General features: G+C 34.1%; 1 protein-coding gene across 1 annotated transcript in view; it reads right to left on the reverse strand.

Moving 5' to 3' along the window:
• The window catches only part of RFX3 (regulatory factor X3), a 234,089-nt gene that overhangs the window by 31,289 nt on the left and 186,798 nt on the right, over nt 1-16,002 (reverse strand). Inside the window, exons 11-15 of the mRNA XM_023758439.1 lie at nt 12,761-12,882; nt 10,893-11,005; nt 6,960-7,075; nt 6,370-6,524; nt 2,380-2,477 (exon numbers count right to left, since the gene is read on the reverse strand). Coding sequence (XP_023614207.1) covers nt 2,380-2,477; nt 6,370-6,524; nt 6,960-7,075; nt 10,893-11,005; nt 12,761-12,882 — 604 coding nt within the window. The remainder of the gene's footprint in view (nt 1-2,379; nt 2,478-6,369; nt 6,525-6,959; nt 7,076-10,892; nt 11,006-12,760; nt 12,883-16,002) is intronic.

A 16,002-nucleotide genomic window follows, 5' to 3' on the forward strand; every position in this document is an offset into this window, starting at 1 on the left:
TAAACCCTTCTTAAACCCTCTTCAATTATTTTCCCCTTCAGATAGACCAGTGGTCGGCAAACTCATTAGTCAACAGAGCCAAATATCAACAGTACGATTGAAATTTCTTTTGAGAGCCAAATTTTTTTAAACTTAAACTATATAGGTAGGTACATTGTTATTAACTTAATTAGGGTACTCCTAAGCTGGCCTTTGCTAAAAGCGTCCTCAATCTGATTGAGGTACGTTCGCTGAGGTCGACCCCTTCCAACTCTCCCATCCACACTCGTCTTGTATACTTGTTTCGTCTATCTCCTTTCCGAAAACCGACTTCTGTGCATGGGCCACCGAGTTTCAATCGCACTGTACATGCGCGCCCGCACGTGGTATTTTGTGGAAGAGCCACACTCAAGGGGCCAAAGAGCCGCATGTGGCTCGCGAGCCGTGGTTTGCCGACCACTGAGATAGACCATTTGTCTCCTGCTGCAAACCTGAATGAACCAGGTTACAATGAAAGAGATTAAAGATAATGTAAAAAAAAGTCTAGATAAATATCTAAATCTCATACTCTTATAGAAACTTCTAACATGCACAGTAGATCTAATGAGCATTTACACATATTTATAGGAAAGTATGGCATGGCATTAAATCACTATGGGTATAGAAGAAACAACTGGGTGAATGATAGAAGGTGTTCACAGGTCAAAGGATGCTCTATTTTGATAATGAGATTTATAGGACTATGTGGATCTTTGGGGAAGTTCACATGTCCTCAAAAAAAAAAAAAAGAGATCTTACAATTTCCCCCCCATTTCTGTAGTTTATATTAGTCAAGTACATACTATATGTCAGGCACTGTGTTAAGTGCCTCTAGTATATTACCTTGTTCAATTCTCATAACCATCCTACTAAACACATATTATGAGTTAAACAGGTTAAGTAGTTTGTTCAAGGTTACAAAGAAACTATATTCCAGTGATTGGATATGTATGAGCCCAGGTGTTTTGATAACAATGGCCAGTTATAATCTCACTATTCTGTTCCCTTTGTCAGGGTAGACTGTCTTCATTAATTGAGTATTCAGCTAAAAAAATGCTACACATTAGTGAGAGAGAAATAGCAGAAGGTACCCTCCACTGAGGTAAATCAAATCAAATCTGGAGATCAATGAAATGACCAATACTGCAGCTAGATTTCTACCACATCCTTTGATGACACTGGGTAGGGAGTTGCTTTCAGCTGTTTGACATACTGTTATGAACAGGATTGACTTTGCAAGTTGGAAAACATTCCTCTGGCCAGCATAATCAAGTAGCACCCTCTTTGTTTTCCCACCTCGATGTGGTACTCTAGAACAGCATTGCCATGGAGCACTTTCTACAATGACGAAAATGCTACATACATGATGCCAAATACGGTACCCACTATCCACATGATGCTATGGAGCACTTGAAATGTAGTTAGTGTGACTGAGAAACTAAATTTAAATTTAAAATTCAATAACCAAATGTGGCTACCCCTACTGTATTGACAGCATATTCTAAGGTAAAAATCTAAGGTGAAATATCAATGAAATGTTTTTTTCTATATGTTTAGAATTAGAATGTATTATTGTGAAACTTTAGTAAAATAGGAAGAACTGGGAGCTACTTGTATTCCTAAATGAATCTGTCAGCTGCAAGAGCTGCAATCTATCAAGTATAGCCCCAAATTCAAAGATAATGTATGTTCTTGGGGTATGATAGTGGATATAGTCATTGACAAAAATCCAGAAGTGTAATTTTTGGTATCAAAGTTTAGACAAAATTAGTTCAATCCTGTCATGGGGGCATGTTCACAGATGAACCTAAAGTGACACAGTTAGTAAGGGACAAAGTGGAGACTAGAATTCATATTTCTAGATAAATAATGAGATAATTGTTCACTTTAAGAAGTGATTACTTGATTTACAAAAGCACTCTCCAGCATTTAAAAAATACACCAAAAACATCCTAAAAAATGTAAAAGAATATCAATTTACATGAACTTTTCACAACACAATGAGCATAGATGGGGACTTAAAGAGTCTAAAAATCCTTTAAATGGGAACCATTTGAACATTCTAGGCTATTCTTAATTTAATATTTGAAATTAAGCAATCTCAAATATACACTTTAAAAAGGGCTTATAAATACACATTTAAAATGCTTCTCTAGTCTTTTGAAAGGATTATTATCAAACATATCTTGTGCAAGTTCTTTATCACATTGTTATAAAATACAAATATAAAATCAATTTTAAAATTGTATATGTTATATTATCAACATTTTACATAGTGCTATTTCATAGGGCACATATAAAACTCATAGTCCAGAATAATTTCCTAAACACAAAAGAATATGCAAAGATATAAAAGTATACCTTGGTTTGTATCATTCTCTGTGGAATATTGTTCATGGCATTGGAAAGCCAACCTTCAAGGCTTTTTGCAAAATTTCGAATGGCTTGGGTCAAGGCACCTAAATGTTAAAGAATAAAGGCAAAATGAAAAAGATACAAAAGAACATTAATCTGTAAGCTAGATTAAGGGAAAACATGCATACACAACACATGAAATAGCACAGAACTTATATTGTCTTCACTGATGAGCCTTTATTTAACATTATTCCTAACCTTGAAAGAGTTTGAGAATTATATTTTGGGGGCTTTGTTTTTCCTTGCAAAGCGATTTTGTTCACAGATACTAATATGCTACTTAGTTGGGAAATGAAAACATTCAAACATTTTTACTTATAACAACATATACCAGTTGTGAATTTTCTATCTTAGACAAACACTTTTTATTTACAGCTCTGTGCTCAAAGCTATTTTCTTTACAAGTTCTTCATCTTGATTTTTCAAGTTCTTAACCTATTTTCCTTTTTTTTTTTAGTTAAAAAGAGGATCATGCAAAGCTTCCTCTCTTTTTCTAAGCCTCTATTTACATTAGAACATGCCAGCTAGAGTAGTTTTCTCTCACTCTTGCTGAAAAATAAGGTAAAAATTCACATGGCCTAACTTGAAATTTTGGATAACTATTCTCCATTTCACTTGGCAGGTAGAGATAAAAGATCAGTGTGATAAAATTACTGTCACAAAGACCAATATTCTTAAGATATTCCTAAATTAGTCCAGTCCATACTTTTCACACATCTGTTAAAACCTGAAATAGGGGTAGGTTCCATGAGAGTGGCTTTTCATGGTGGCCATAAAGCGATTGGAAGCATCTTCAATTATCAGGGGTGACTGACTATTTTACAAGAAGGGATCTGTTTACTGAGATTGCTGCATAAGAGAAGACAGAATTCTTCTCTTGTTCAACAAGTAATTCAGTCAATAGCATTTCCCTTCATCTGTGCCAAAGTGGAGGGAGCAGCTTTAGACACTTACTAAATATTTGAGGCATTCACAGTTAAGTCTTTGTGGGTTCCCTATCGTATGGGTAGGTATTACAACCGGTAGTCTACTGTAAGAAACAGAGAAGTTACATGTTTGTCCAAGGCTCCCCAAAATATTAATATTAATGATGAGATTAAGTTTCTTGGTTTTTCTCTTTGTGCTCAAATGAATCTGACATGCTTCTCTATTACTTTTGTTAAAGCGCAGTTAGACAATTACTTAAGTTACTTGCAAATGATATAAATATTACTAATCCAATAATAAAAACAACTATTTTTAGACAATGACTTATTTAACTGGTCAAATGACAAAAGAGAGACTGAAATGGCTAATTTTTTATTAGCAAAAACACTTGAGAAGTGCAGACCATGAGAATCATCTATTGGAAACACTGAGTTGGAAATTTGAGAACTAATCTTTTGAAATTTCCAAAGCTTCCCACTTTAGCCAAAAAAAAAAAAAAGACAGAAAAGTATTTTCCTGCTGCATTATGTACTAGAATCATGAAGGACAGGCATGAATGGACATGAAAAAGAGTGAAAATTAACGACGCTTTTTGAAACTCAGTAAAAGTTCTTGCAAGATTCAATTTGGCTATCTGTATTTGGCATTTTTCTAAAATTAGTATGTAACAACTATTTAATCTAAAAAAACCAAGACCCAGGAAAAGTTACTTTAAAACATTAATGAGTTTTACCTAGACAAATCTGATGCGAGGGAGATTATAAAAGATATATTTGTATATCAGATGATTTTTAGTTTTTACTTTTTTTATACTAAATGACATTTTGGGCCATCTTTAAATAGACCTAAAAATTGTACATTTAAGTATTACCAGTTGAGTTCTTATACAATTCTTTGCACTTAACTTTTTCTTCATTTTCAGATAAATGTATTTTAGAATATAGTAGCTTCAAGCTGACTTTAAATTAGTATGAGATGCAGACTATTTTTTGGCTAAAAAAAGGAATCCCATCTGGACAGTAAATGGTAGAGTGAAGTACTAGTAGCAACAAAATAACAATTTTTTAAAATAAAGTTACGTTTTCTCTCTCTATGGTTTCTGTCAGATCAAATTGTGCACATTAACTTTGACAACTGTTCTCATGAATGGATGTTTGAAATTTAAAATCTATTGCAAAGCAACTTGTTTCAACCCACTCATGATTAATATTAAGATGCATACAATCAGAAGATAGCCATCTAAACTCTATTTTAAGCTTTTTTTCAAGTCTTGTTATAGAAAGGGAATTAAATTTCCAAATTTACTTGGCGCATTAATGTATCTTGTAATTTCAGAGAAACTATGAAACTATACTTATGTAAAATTCCTGAAGTTGAGTTGTCTGCTGAATGTAGAGACAAAGTACTTGACAGAATAAAGTGGTTTTTAAATCACAATTTAAAAACAAAGGTCAAATGTATTCTGTATTTAAATGGTGGGGCTTACAGTTAACTAAAACTGATGCATGACTTAAGTTAGGAAACTGGAATTTATAAGTTAAAGTCTTGTGAGGCTAACATGGAAATTTAAGATTTTAGAGTTATTTCATGAATATTGATGTTGTTGATTTGCCTCAAAAAAGAAAGTGCTCACTGACATCTCTTCTTATATCTCATGAGAGAAATTATATGTGGGTGGGAAGATGTCTAATGGACTACCTATGCTACTTCTCTTAAACATCTTGAGAGATTATAACTCAGAGCACAGGGAGCGAGATGAAAACAAGGAAAATCAGATTCTGAAACATAAATCAGTAGAGAATTTACACACTGAAATTTTCCATGACATTATTTTTAATCAATGCTTAGTCAGGAACATAGTGCAGATAGAGTAGAAAACATTAGCAGTTGATAAAAATGTGAGACAATGGCAGTTGGATTTTTAAAAAATAAATTTCTATACAAATGTATGTATGTTCATTGATACTGTATGTAAATGTGTGTCTACGCATGTATTTTCAGGTGGTGAGGAACATATGAAGTAACTCATATCCTCCACTGTTATCTATCATATTTAGAAAAAAAGCAAGTATAAGTATACAAATGTTCATTCTTCACCTTTTGTTCTATTCAATCCCTAAATATTGTCTGGAAAAACTTAATACAAATCACCTGTGAATGGTGTACTTCAAGTACACGGTTGCCGATTTCACAAGCTGAAAGACTGCTTTTACCTTACTAATGTCACTTTAGAGTGGAACTTCTGTCCCTAGTCTTTAAAAGTTAAGGTCACTAGTATGTGCTCATGAAGATGTAAGTGTAAAATCATTCCAACTGCCGCTAACACAAGTATCCATAGTGGCATTTATATTGACACTTGCAGAAAATAGCTTTGTTTGCTGCAAGGTAGTGTAAAAAGCAAGCATCACTTAATCCAGCTTATCTATGTAATTCCTGTTTGCTTCATGGTGGGACTAAAATGCTTGCGTAGTAACATAGATTTTTCTCTCAAAATGCCAGTTAATCACTGCTGTTAAATGGAAACTGCATTTGTAGTTCAGAACATGATGTAGGTGACAAAGTAAATGCTTTTATAAAAGAATTCAACTTCAGTAGAAACCAAGATAAATTCATTTCAAATCAAAAGCAACCATGAAAGAAGCTGGCCTAGCAATTACAGGTTTCAAAAATTTTGGCTTTAGGGAGGAAACTGTGTCCTTGGATAGAATAATTTGTACGTGCTTGACTGGCCTGGGCGTGTTCTTGCAATTAGTCATTGGGCTGTCACATCCATAGGTTAGCTTTTCTTTCAAAAAGAAAACTACTAAAGATTGAAAACCAGATCATTGTTCCTCTTTTGCTACAGTTCTGCTCTAGGCTGCTTTCAAGCAATATTCTGTGTTGCATGTTTTCTATGTGGCAAATCTAAATGCAATTAGAATCCCTCTAGATTGCAATGTCACTTCCCAAAACTTCCTGGGTGGCATGTATGAGAACAAAAGCATCCGTACTTGTCTGCATTTAACTTACTAGGAATAGGTCTAAGGACGTCGGGGATGAGAATCTCCACCAAAGCCTGGTACATCCCATGGTCACAGTTACACATCCATTTCAGGATAGACTCATGTTTGCACAGAGTTATCAGCTTTGCTTTCGGAAGTCGACTTTCTATTTCACTCAGATTGCTGGGGTGAATAAATGTAGCAAATGAATAGATGGCAAATGAGGATAAAAAAGAAAATGGACTTTAAAAATAGTTTTAGTTTATCAAATATTACTGAGGTTAGAACTATACCACCATTGCATTGGTGCCATACAGCTGGATATATATAACATTCCCCCAGAGCTGCCTATGCACGTTAATACTTTCTGACGGTATGAAAGGCATATATGATACTAAATCCATGAGGATGAAATAGCTCTACCACAGTCCCCCAATGCAATAAAATGGGAGCTATTGTACACACGCTGAAACCTCCAGAGAGCAGTTTGTGGCTTATTTCAATCTATTCATTTAATGTTATCAGGTAGGGTTCACAACTGGTATACATATCTCTAATTTATTAACTGTGACATCTACTTAGCCATGAAAATGAACTGGAAAGTTTATTGATTCTGACCTTGATTCAGTAATGGTAGTGCCGTCAGTTGGAGTAGAGGGAGAATAGCGCCAGAATGTTTGCCACAATTTTTCTATCAGGCTAAACTGAAGATTCACAACAACGTCCAATATTGCCTAAGAAACAAAATGGTTATTGGTATACCTCACAATATTTCTTATGTGGAGGTGAGAGGAGAACATAATGTAAAGGGACTTAAATGGTAAAAATACCTTTGGGTTCATAACTTAACATGGTAAAACTGGACTAAATTGGGCCAATGGAAGTAGGGAAACAAAAGAGATTAGCTAGGGGGGAAAAAGGGGGAAAAAAAACTCTTAAGAGATTAGGCAGGATGACTGGTATCCCTCCCGTAATGGCCTCATATCTCACTCTTACTTTCACCTCTTTCCTCCCCCATGCTTGCGTCCCTCTTCTCCATTTTCTTCTCTTACTTTTCTTTCATTTTTTTCTACCCACGGCTTCCCTCTGCCTCCAGGGTTGCTGCCATTCTTCATATTCTCAGAGGGAAGGGCATAAAACATAGATTCAATTCACGTCAGTCCTCACTGAGCTGACTGTGTCCCCTGGCCATCAAAGAGGCCAGAAGTGAAGGGTGTGGGGGTGCTGGCGTGTGGCAGACAGAGTTAGGGCTAAAGCAGCTCTGTCGAAGGCTACTGACCATGGGTCCCAAAGTGTTCCCAGCTACGCAGAGGCTGGGTCACAAACTACAGTCAAGTCAGGAAGGCCTTCAGATGATCGCCTGCAGGGCAGAAGGAGAGTACAGCCAGCACCTCTCTTTGGTCACACAATGCCTCCCATTCAATCCTTTTCTGCGCATGCCCTTGGAGAGCAGCTTTAAGAACATCCCTTTCTATATATGGCGTCGGGGGCATTACCTTCTTAATTTTACCTCCTAGAGCCATTATCCAGCTCTAGGAGATTAATTTTATTTTGAGGATGGTAAAATTTGCCACTTCCATTAACTTCTGATGATCATATTTAGTTTTGCCCTGCCCTTGCAATTAGTTTATAAATTCACCTTCAGATAAAAGCAGTCAAAAATAAAAGAATAACTTGTGCAAAGAACACATGATTCTGTGATTATTTTGAGCATAAAAGACAGAAGTTGTCAATATAGTGTGTTTAATGTCCTCAGCATTGAGAATGAGGACAGCTGCCCAGTCAAGATCTACAAAATGCGCATAAGCTAAGTGACAACAGAGGAAAACTGGGAGTCAATCTAAGGATTTTAGGCAAAAAGAAAAAATATAACGTTATAATTCTAAAGGCTATGCTACCTGTGTAGACTGACCTTATGTATGATACAGAGAATAAATGATGATCTACACAAAAAACTCTGAAAACAATTCAAATATTAAGCAAAATCTGCTTGGGGCATATTCTGGGAACTAGTAGGAAAAGCTCCAAGTAGTTAGTAATGAAAATGGAGGGAAGGGGGCAAATTAGAAAATGGTGTAAAATTCAAAAGGTTAACGTACTCTTCTTCACCCTTTTATATCAGCAATAATAAAAATGCAAGTGCAAGCCCTGCAAATAAAGGGCGTATAGATGTCCCTCCTCCCAGGCAAAAACTAAAACCTTCTCAAGAGGCAGGTAAAATTATAGCTGCTTTCTCAACTGTAGCTTAGGCACATTGCAAGAGAGGTCTATTAATGAAGCAGCTATTAATATCTCACATAATACCTTACATATTTATATCCATGAGATTGCTGTAAGAACACTATGTGTATATTAAAAGAAAAAAAATAGTGTAGCACCCTGTGTAGAAAATTATACTTGTTCCTTACCTAAAACTTGTGATACTTACACAATATCTTTGATAAACAAATCATGAGAATTCTAAATGATAGGCAAAATAGGTATGTTAAGCTTTCTTTAAAACACAAACTGTAGTAAACATGATATAAAATAAAGCAAGTAATTCAGTGCATCTTAAATTTAGTGACTCTTAAGTCAATCTCAAATGCCTTCAAAAAGGACATTCTTCGCAGTAGCCTCTTGAGGCGGTTTTACAAATGAATAAAACACGTATCCTTTGTCCAATCACCCATTTTCAAATATGTTCATATTAAAATACATATCAAGTATATTTTAAAATAGTCCATATTATATTGGCTTGGAGCAAATGACTCATGTATCTGTACTTCAAAAGTTTGGAATTTTCACAGAAAAAAATAGAATTCTTCTTTTTCATATTTGCTCCTATGCTCCATGGGTGATGGCAAGAATTCTGGTAACTCTGAAATAAATTGGGCTCATTCTATAGACTGCACACATATTAATCATCATACATGTCTATCTCTCTTCATATAGAGTAATCCTACAAATAGAAATGTTGATGAAAATTTTGTAACCCAAAGAATATTTTCATTTTATTGGGGGAGGTTTTCACTTAGAATAATCTTACTATATATTCTTTAGTAATGTAAATAATATTGCTCCAACTTATACTTTGAATAAGTATGAGAAACTTAAAGAAATACAAATTATATTTGTGTAGACTGGTTTGCTTAAAGCAAGGTTCAGAGAGTACACAGAAATAAGAAAATGGTTAGAGAATCTTCATATATATGATATACATGTAAAAAGAAATTTTCCCTAGATATACAAGTATCATCCAAAAATTCCCTAATACTAGGAAAAGCAGTAGTCAAAGAGAAACATATATTGTCTTTCATCATTGCAAGAAATGTTGGGAACAGATTGGCAGGATATGCTGAAAACAATGTGGTACATGGTTTTTTAATAAAGAGAGAGCTTGCCCTTGGTTGTTAATAATCTAGCACCCTTGACAAGCACTCAGATTTATTCAAGCAGTTCTTATTTCTGGAGAATGAAAAATCTGTGAATGCTATGAACTGCGACTCCTCACTATACTGCATTGTCAGCAGTCAGGAGGACAGCCTGTGAAATCTAAAGGATTATCTTTTACTTATAAGTAGATCATAGATAGCCCTGGAAGAAAGCTACCTAAATACTAAACAGACTCCTCTTTCAAAAGGAAAGGCACTTATGAGAACTCTCCTTGTAATCCATCATTCCCTCAGTACTAAGTGAGCCGCAGGTACATGTCATGCCTCGGAGAGAGTTCCCCTCCTGGAGACCATGTAGCCACTTCTGAGGTGGGATATTCAGAAAGGGATAGGAGTAGGGATGCAAAATACCAAGAGGAACTTTACCACAAAAACAAAACTGGAGCCTCCATGATCCCTGGAAGTGCTTTATTTACAGAAAATATTTTTGATAGAAAATGGTGTAAAATTCAAAAGGTAAAAAAGGTGCATTGAAAAATTAGGGCTCTTTCTCCTGCCACCTAGTCACCCAATTTCCTTTACAAATCAACCACCATTAACATTTTCAAGTTTATTCTTCTGGAGAGATGTATATACATGCTGTTTTTTATTCAAATGATAGTATGCTATACACACTGCTTTGCATCTTGCTTTTTTCCTTTGAAAATAAATTATACGTTTATTCTATATTAGTGCATTTAGACTTGCCTATTCTTTTTAATGGCTGCATAATATTTCACTTTATAGATTATACCATATTTTATTTATTTAGTTCCCTACTAGATATTGAAGTTATAACCAACCTTTTGCATTGAAAACAATAATGCAGTAAATTAGTTCCCTTGTGCACTTATCTCTTCATCCATATGTAAACATGTTTTCTAGGATAAAAACCTCGAAGTAGAATGCATCAAAGGATTCATTAGAATAGGCTAAGAAAATGGACAGTAAAATTCATTATCCCTTTCCTATAGTCCTCACCTTTCTACTCTGAGATAAGAATATAAATTAACTTATAGGTGCTCAAAGACATACGAACTAACTTACATGTCTCTTAGGAGTAAGTCTGGTTATTGTGCTTTGGTAAGTTGGCTAGCACAACTCAGCAGGGGGTTGTACTATGTCTGAAAAGATTTACCTCACAGTGCTCTCGATAAAGACTCTGCAGTGACTTGATATCCTCAAAGGTAGTACCATCTGGCAGAGAAGAGATTTCAACTTCTCCAAACTCTGGGAGTGCTCGAGATGCATCTGTTACCAGGACAACACAACAGAATAAAGCTTTGTGGATGGTGCCAATTACAGATTAATGAAGGAAAGTTTAAGAAAACTAAAAAGGAAAAATAAATAAATAAAAAGATCAGAGGCCCAAAGAGCAAGGATTTTTTATATTACTACTTGCAAGCAAAACTTGGCAACATCGTTAACTCAGAAGAATAGAGGGAACATAAAAATTTTGGAGAAACTAAATTTTCACTATTACTATATCACATCATAGTGTCTTTTAATATAAGGCATATATATATATATATATAAATATATATATATATATATAAATATATATATATATATATATATATATATATATATATATATATATATATATATCAAGTTGCCAGAATCAATTTTGGTTATTTTTACTATTATGTTACTTAAGCATGTAAAAAATCTAGCTTTAAACTCATTATGCTCAAACTTCCTATATAATTATAAACCACAAACCTACAAAATAAAGACAAAGAAAACTACAAGAATAACATTAAACTCAACAACATGAACTTGATGTGATGGATGATGCTGTTGTCCTGTATGGAACATGATTGAGGTACTGACTGCTGTGGCACAGGAACTTTTGAGTTTGACACGCTTATACCAACAGGTACTTCCTGGTGGCTGGACCTCCCATTACTTTTCTATATTCAAATGGGCTGTGAAATGTTCCTCCACACTGAGCACTGGGACAGCATTTAGCCTTCCCTGGGGATGAAGGCGTAATTTACATAGTAAGTCTCTGTTCTTTTCTCATAGCTCTTATTAATGCAATACACTTTGGAGTCTGCCTTATCATAAATTCAAATACAAACGTGGAAACTAAAATTACAGAACAGTATTCCTTCTTGTCTTCTAGGTGATCCAGAATATGCTTTTATTTTTTTTTAAAGATAATAGTTGAAATAAAAAGATGAAATAAAAAAAAATTCTTCTTGAGAGCTCAAAGGCCCATAAGAATATACCTAAGAATTTTAGTTTGGGAAATGATGCCATGATATTTTCAACTTCTCCAACTTGTCTTTCTCAGAAAGTGCACATAGACACATAAACACATACAGACACATACACACACACACTCTCTGACAGCTTCTACTCATCTTGTTTATCTGCTGTACAGAAATTATGCATGTTCATCACTAGAAGAGTTTTCAATTAAATTAAAGTGCCATTTTTGCACCTTTGGCTATTACAAGAAGATGCAAAATGATCAAGTTCCACTTCCTAACTCTTTAAATAAAGAGAAACATGTATATCATCTATGATTTAAAAAAAATGAAGTGTTGTGATCTAGTTAAAAGAATAAATTACTTTTTAAAAGCTTATAACTTTTATTCTAATCTGAGGCTGTATGCACATTTAACTTTATACATAGAAAATAATTCTTTTTGGAACTTAAGTTGCTACTGAAATATAAAAAACACACAACACAATTTTTATTAAAAAAAAGCCCAATTAATACAAATTCTGAAAAACAATTTCACAGCAAATAGCCTTTAATTTATATACATTTAGAAGTCCTACATAGCTCAAGAGTTTTAAAAATAAGCTTTAGTGAACATGAGAAAATAGAAATGAACTGGAAATGTCATACAATGTGCGTAGTTTCAGCACACAAAAAAGTCTTTCTATTTGGTTAACGTCTATAATAGAAATCTCACTTGAAGAAAACACTACTATTGTTCTCTTGTCTTCAAAATCCTAAAAGCAACTAATATGCATTACACCTTAACATACCTAAAAACTGTTGATGATGTTGACTTTGGGCAATTACAGTTTGCTCAACAGATGTGCCTGTCTGTTGACCACTTCCTGTGAAACCATCTGCAACCCCATCCACTTTCTGCATAGGCTTGTACCTAAAAATATTAGATGGGAAAAAACAAATAAACCAAATTATTCCTTGCTTTTTTGTACTGCACAAAACTCCCAAGGCATTCAATTTTATCCTGTCTTCTTTAATGTTTCATGATAGGTTGGATAGGATTCTTTTCCCTTGACAGTCTCATAAAGCTAAAGTGAAGAAAGTTTCTCAATTGTGAAAAGAAAAAGGGGGAGGGGCTAGGAAGAAGACCCATTTTTGAAAATTCAGAAATCTACCTAAGAAAGAGTTTAGAGGCATTTCTTTGGACACCAACGGCAAAGATGTTCCTGGTTATAGTTTTAATGATTTGAATATAACTTTTAATGGCCAATGGGTCAAGGTAGAAATTCTTTAATTATGTTGAGATTTTAATCTAAACAAAGATCTAGGCGGTAGGGCCTGAGCAATGTTGATGAATGGCTTTCAATTTATTAATATCTCTAAAATATGAATCAGCCTATCAACTCTACCATATCTTCGAAAGCCTCCCATGCATCTCAACACATTTGTCTCCCTTAACTCTTCTCCATATTTGCAAACAGAAAAACCCTAAGTATCAGCTTGCAGCAAAATACATGCAAGAATCCATGTATAAGCCTAATTTACCAAATTAAGAAAAAGAAACCCTAAAGTCACCTACAGTTCTGTATTTATCTTTAGGTTCTAGTAATAGAAACTCATGAACTTTGCATACTGCTAAGAAATAAAAAAAAATGTTTCAGTAGCATGGTCAAGAAGGAAAGCCTGCTTGGAAGACATAAAAAATATATTAAAAACTGGGCAACCCTGCTAGGATAAACAAATACAAAATAAGAAATAAGCATCAGCCCTAGCTGGTTTGGCTCAGTGGATAGAGCATCAGCCTGCTGAATGAAGGGTCCTGGGTTCGATTCCAGTCAAGGGCACATGCCTGGGTTGCAGGCTCGATCCCTAGTAGGGGGCGTGCAGGAGGCAACCAATCAATGATTCTCTCTCATCATTGATGTTTCTATCTCTCTCTCCCTCTCCCTTCCTCTCTGAAATAAATAAAAATGTATTTTTAAAAAAGAAAGAAGCATCAACCCTAATTTTTCTTTTTCCAAATTTTTTTAAGATTTAACTTATTTTATTTAATAAATTTAGAAAAACTAAGAAAAAATTGAGATTTATGTCCTAGAGATACCATCATTCACTTAGGATGTCTGTCCTTCCATTCTTTTTTCCCCCTCATTTCCAACTATACTTATAAACAAAACCACCTCCAGACATTTGACTCTTACATTAATACCATAATGCAAGTGGATCATTAATATGAATATTGTGACTAACAATGTCCATAATACATGAACAGGATATACTCAAAGATGGCAGCAGATATAGAATGAATGGACCTGGTGAAACATCATACAAACTAATGCTTTAGTTGCCTTAAAGAATGATTCAATCTTGAATGTTATTAATTATAACTTAGATAAATGAAACTTCAAAGAAAAATTGCAAAGTCATTCCTAATGATATTTATATTTATTTCTTATATGACAAAAATAAAGTCAGAAGATGAACAAAGTGAAAAAAGGGTAACAATACTTCATCCTTATTATCACTTTAGTGATGATTCCACATCAGCAAAATGTTGGTTGCTATTTTCTAATGATATAAAAGAACTCAAACATGTTCTTTTATTTAATGGAAAAACCATTGGAAAGTACTTTTCAATTGGTTCATACCAAGAAGTGGCAGAAGGGATAGTAATGTGATGTTCTAGAAATGCTGTTTATGAAAAATGGAATTTTTTTCATTTATTTTCCTCCTTAAAAATTATCTTAGCCAGGCAAAAAATCTTTCTGAGGCAAATACTTTGAGTACTTCTGTGGGGAAGTTGCTAACCATTCATTCTGTCTAGAAAATTTGAATGATTTTATTCTTAGTAAATAAATTTAACAGAGTTTCCTGTCCTCCTTGAGCCATCTCAGGTGTCATTTGATTTTACCCTCCTTTTACCAGCTATGAAATTTTATATTTTATATAAAATAGGCTAAAATTGCTTAACCATGTTTCTTCATTTAAGTTAATTAAGTATGGCATTCACAGAGTTAGTAAACAAAAGTGGTTAAAGGAATTTGAATTATTTACTCTGAAGAAGAGAAAATGGAAATGTTTCCTATACTCTGAAGAAGAGAAAATGGAAATGTTTCCTATAGAATTCAATATATTAAATTTTAACATAGGATTAGTGAGTAATTATGAGATCCTTCACAAATGCTTAACAAATTTCCTTTGTCCTTCACAAATGGGCACAAATATCAAGGACAAGTGGAATTTAACCATAAAATAAAAGGAAATGACATATTTCTTTCAGTCTGTGAGTTTTCAGAGAATGGATGCTATGTCACAACCTTCTTGCACACAGTACTTAGCAAGCCTGCAAGCTTACAAGTAAAATTATCTGCTCCCTCAGAAAAATGTAGACATGAACGTTCCTAAGGGAAAGAGAGATTATATTTTTAACAAGCACTCAAAATCATAATTCATTATAATTAACGCATGATTATACATAATAATAATGATATTGAGTGGGAAGCATTGATTATATGTACAGTGTATTACACAGGAGATGAAAAATGCATCAATATTAGTTTATGGGGAAAAAGAAAATTAGTTGGTAAATTCTGGAGAAATGTTGCAGATCAGTACTTAAATACAAAACTTATATAGGAGATGCAAAGAAAAAAAAGAAAATAGAACTGAGAAATTAGTGTTTTTATTCTAATCATAAAATTAAGGGTAGCAAGGTAAATAGTGGATTAAATGGATCAGGCAAAGATGCACTACGTGTATCCATTCTTGGTTATTCTGTCGATAGGCTCTTTATAAGCCAGAACATTATGTTGTACTTCCTCAGAGAAAGGTATGGGGATAAATTTGGTAGGGGTCTGTGCCATAAAGAATGACATCAAGAAGCACAGGAGTATGGTTTATGTACAAGAGCAGTATTAGTGGGAGCTAAATATGAGACAGCTTCCAGGTAGTGCTAACTTTAGCTTTTCCTGCTTTAACTACTAAATCATGTGGTAGAACAGTGTATTGTCTGGCATTACATTGGTACTTAGAAGGAATTCCTGGAAATCACAAATAT

Source organism: Myotis lucifugus, unplaced genomic scaffold (genome assembly GCF_000147115.1).
Source record: "Myotis lucifugus unplaced genomic scaffold, Myoluc2.0 scaffold_130, whole genome shotgun sequence".
In the NCBI taxonomy this organism is placed as follows: Eukaryota; Metazoa; Chordata; class Mammalia; order Chiroptera; family Vespertilionidae; genus Myotis; species Myotis lucifugus.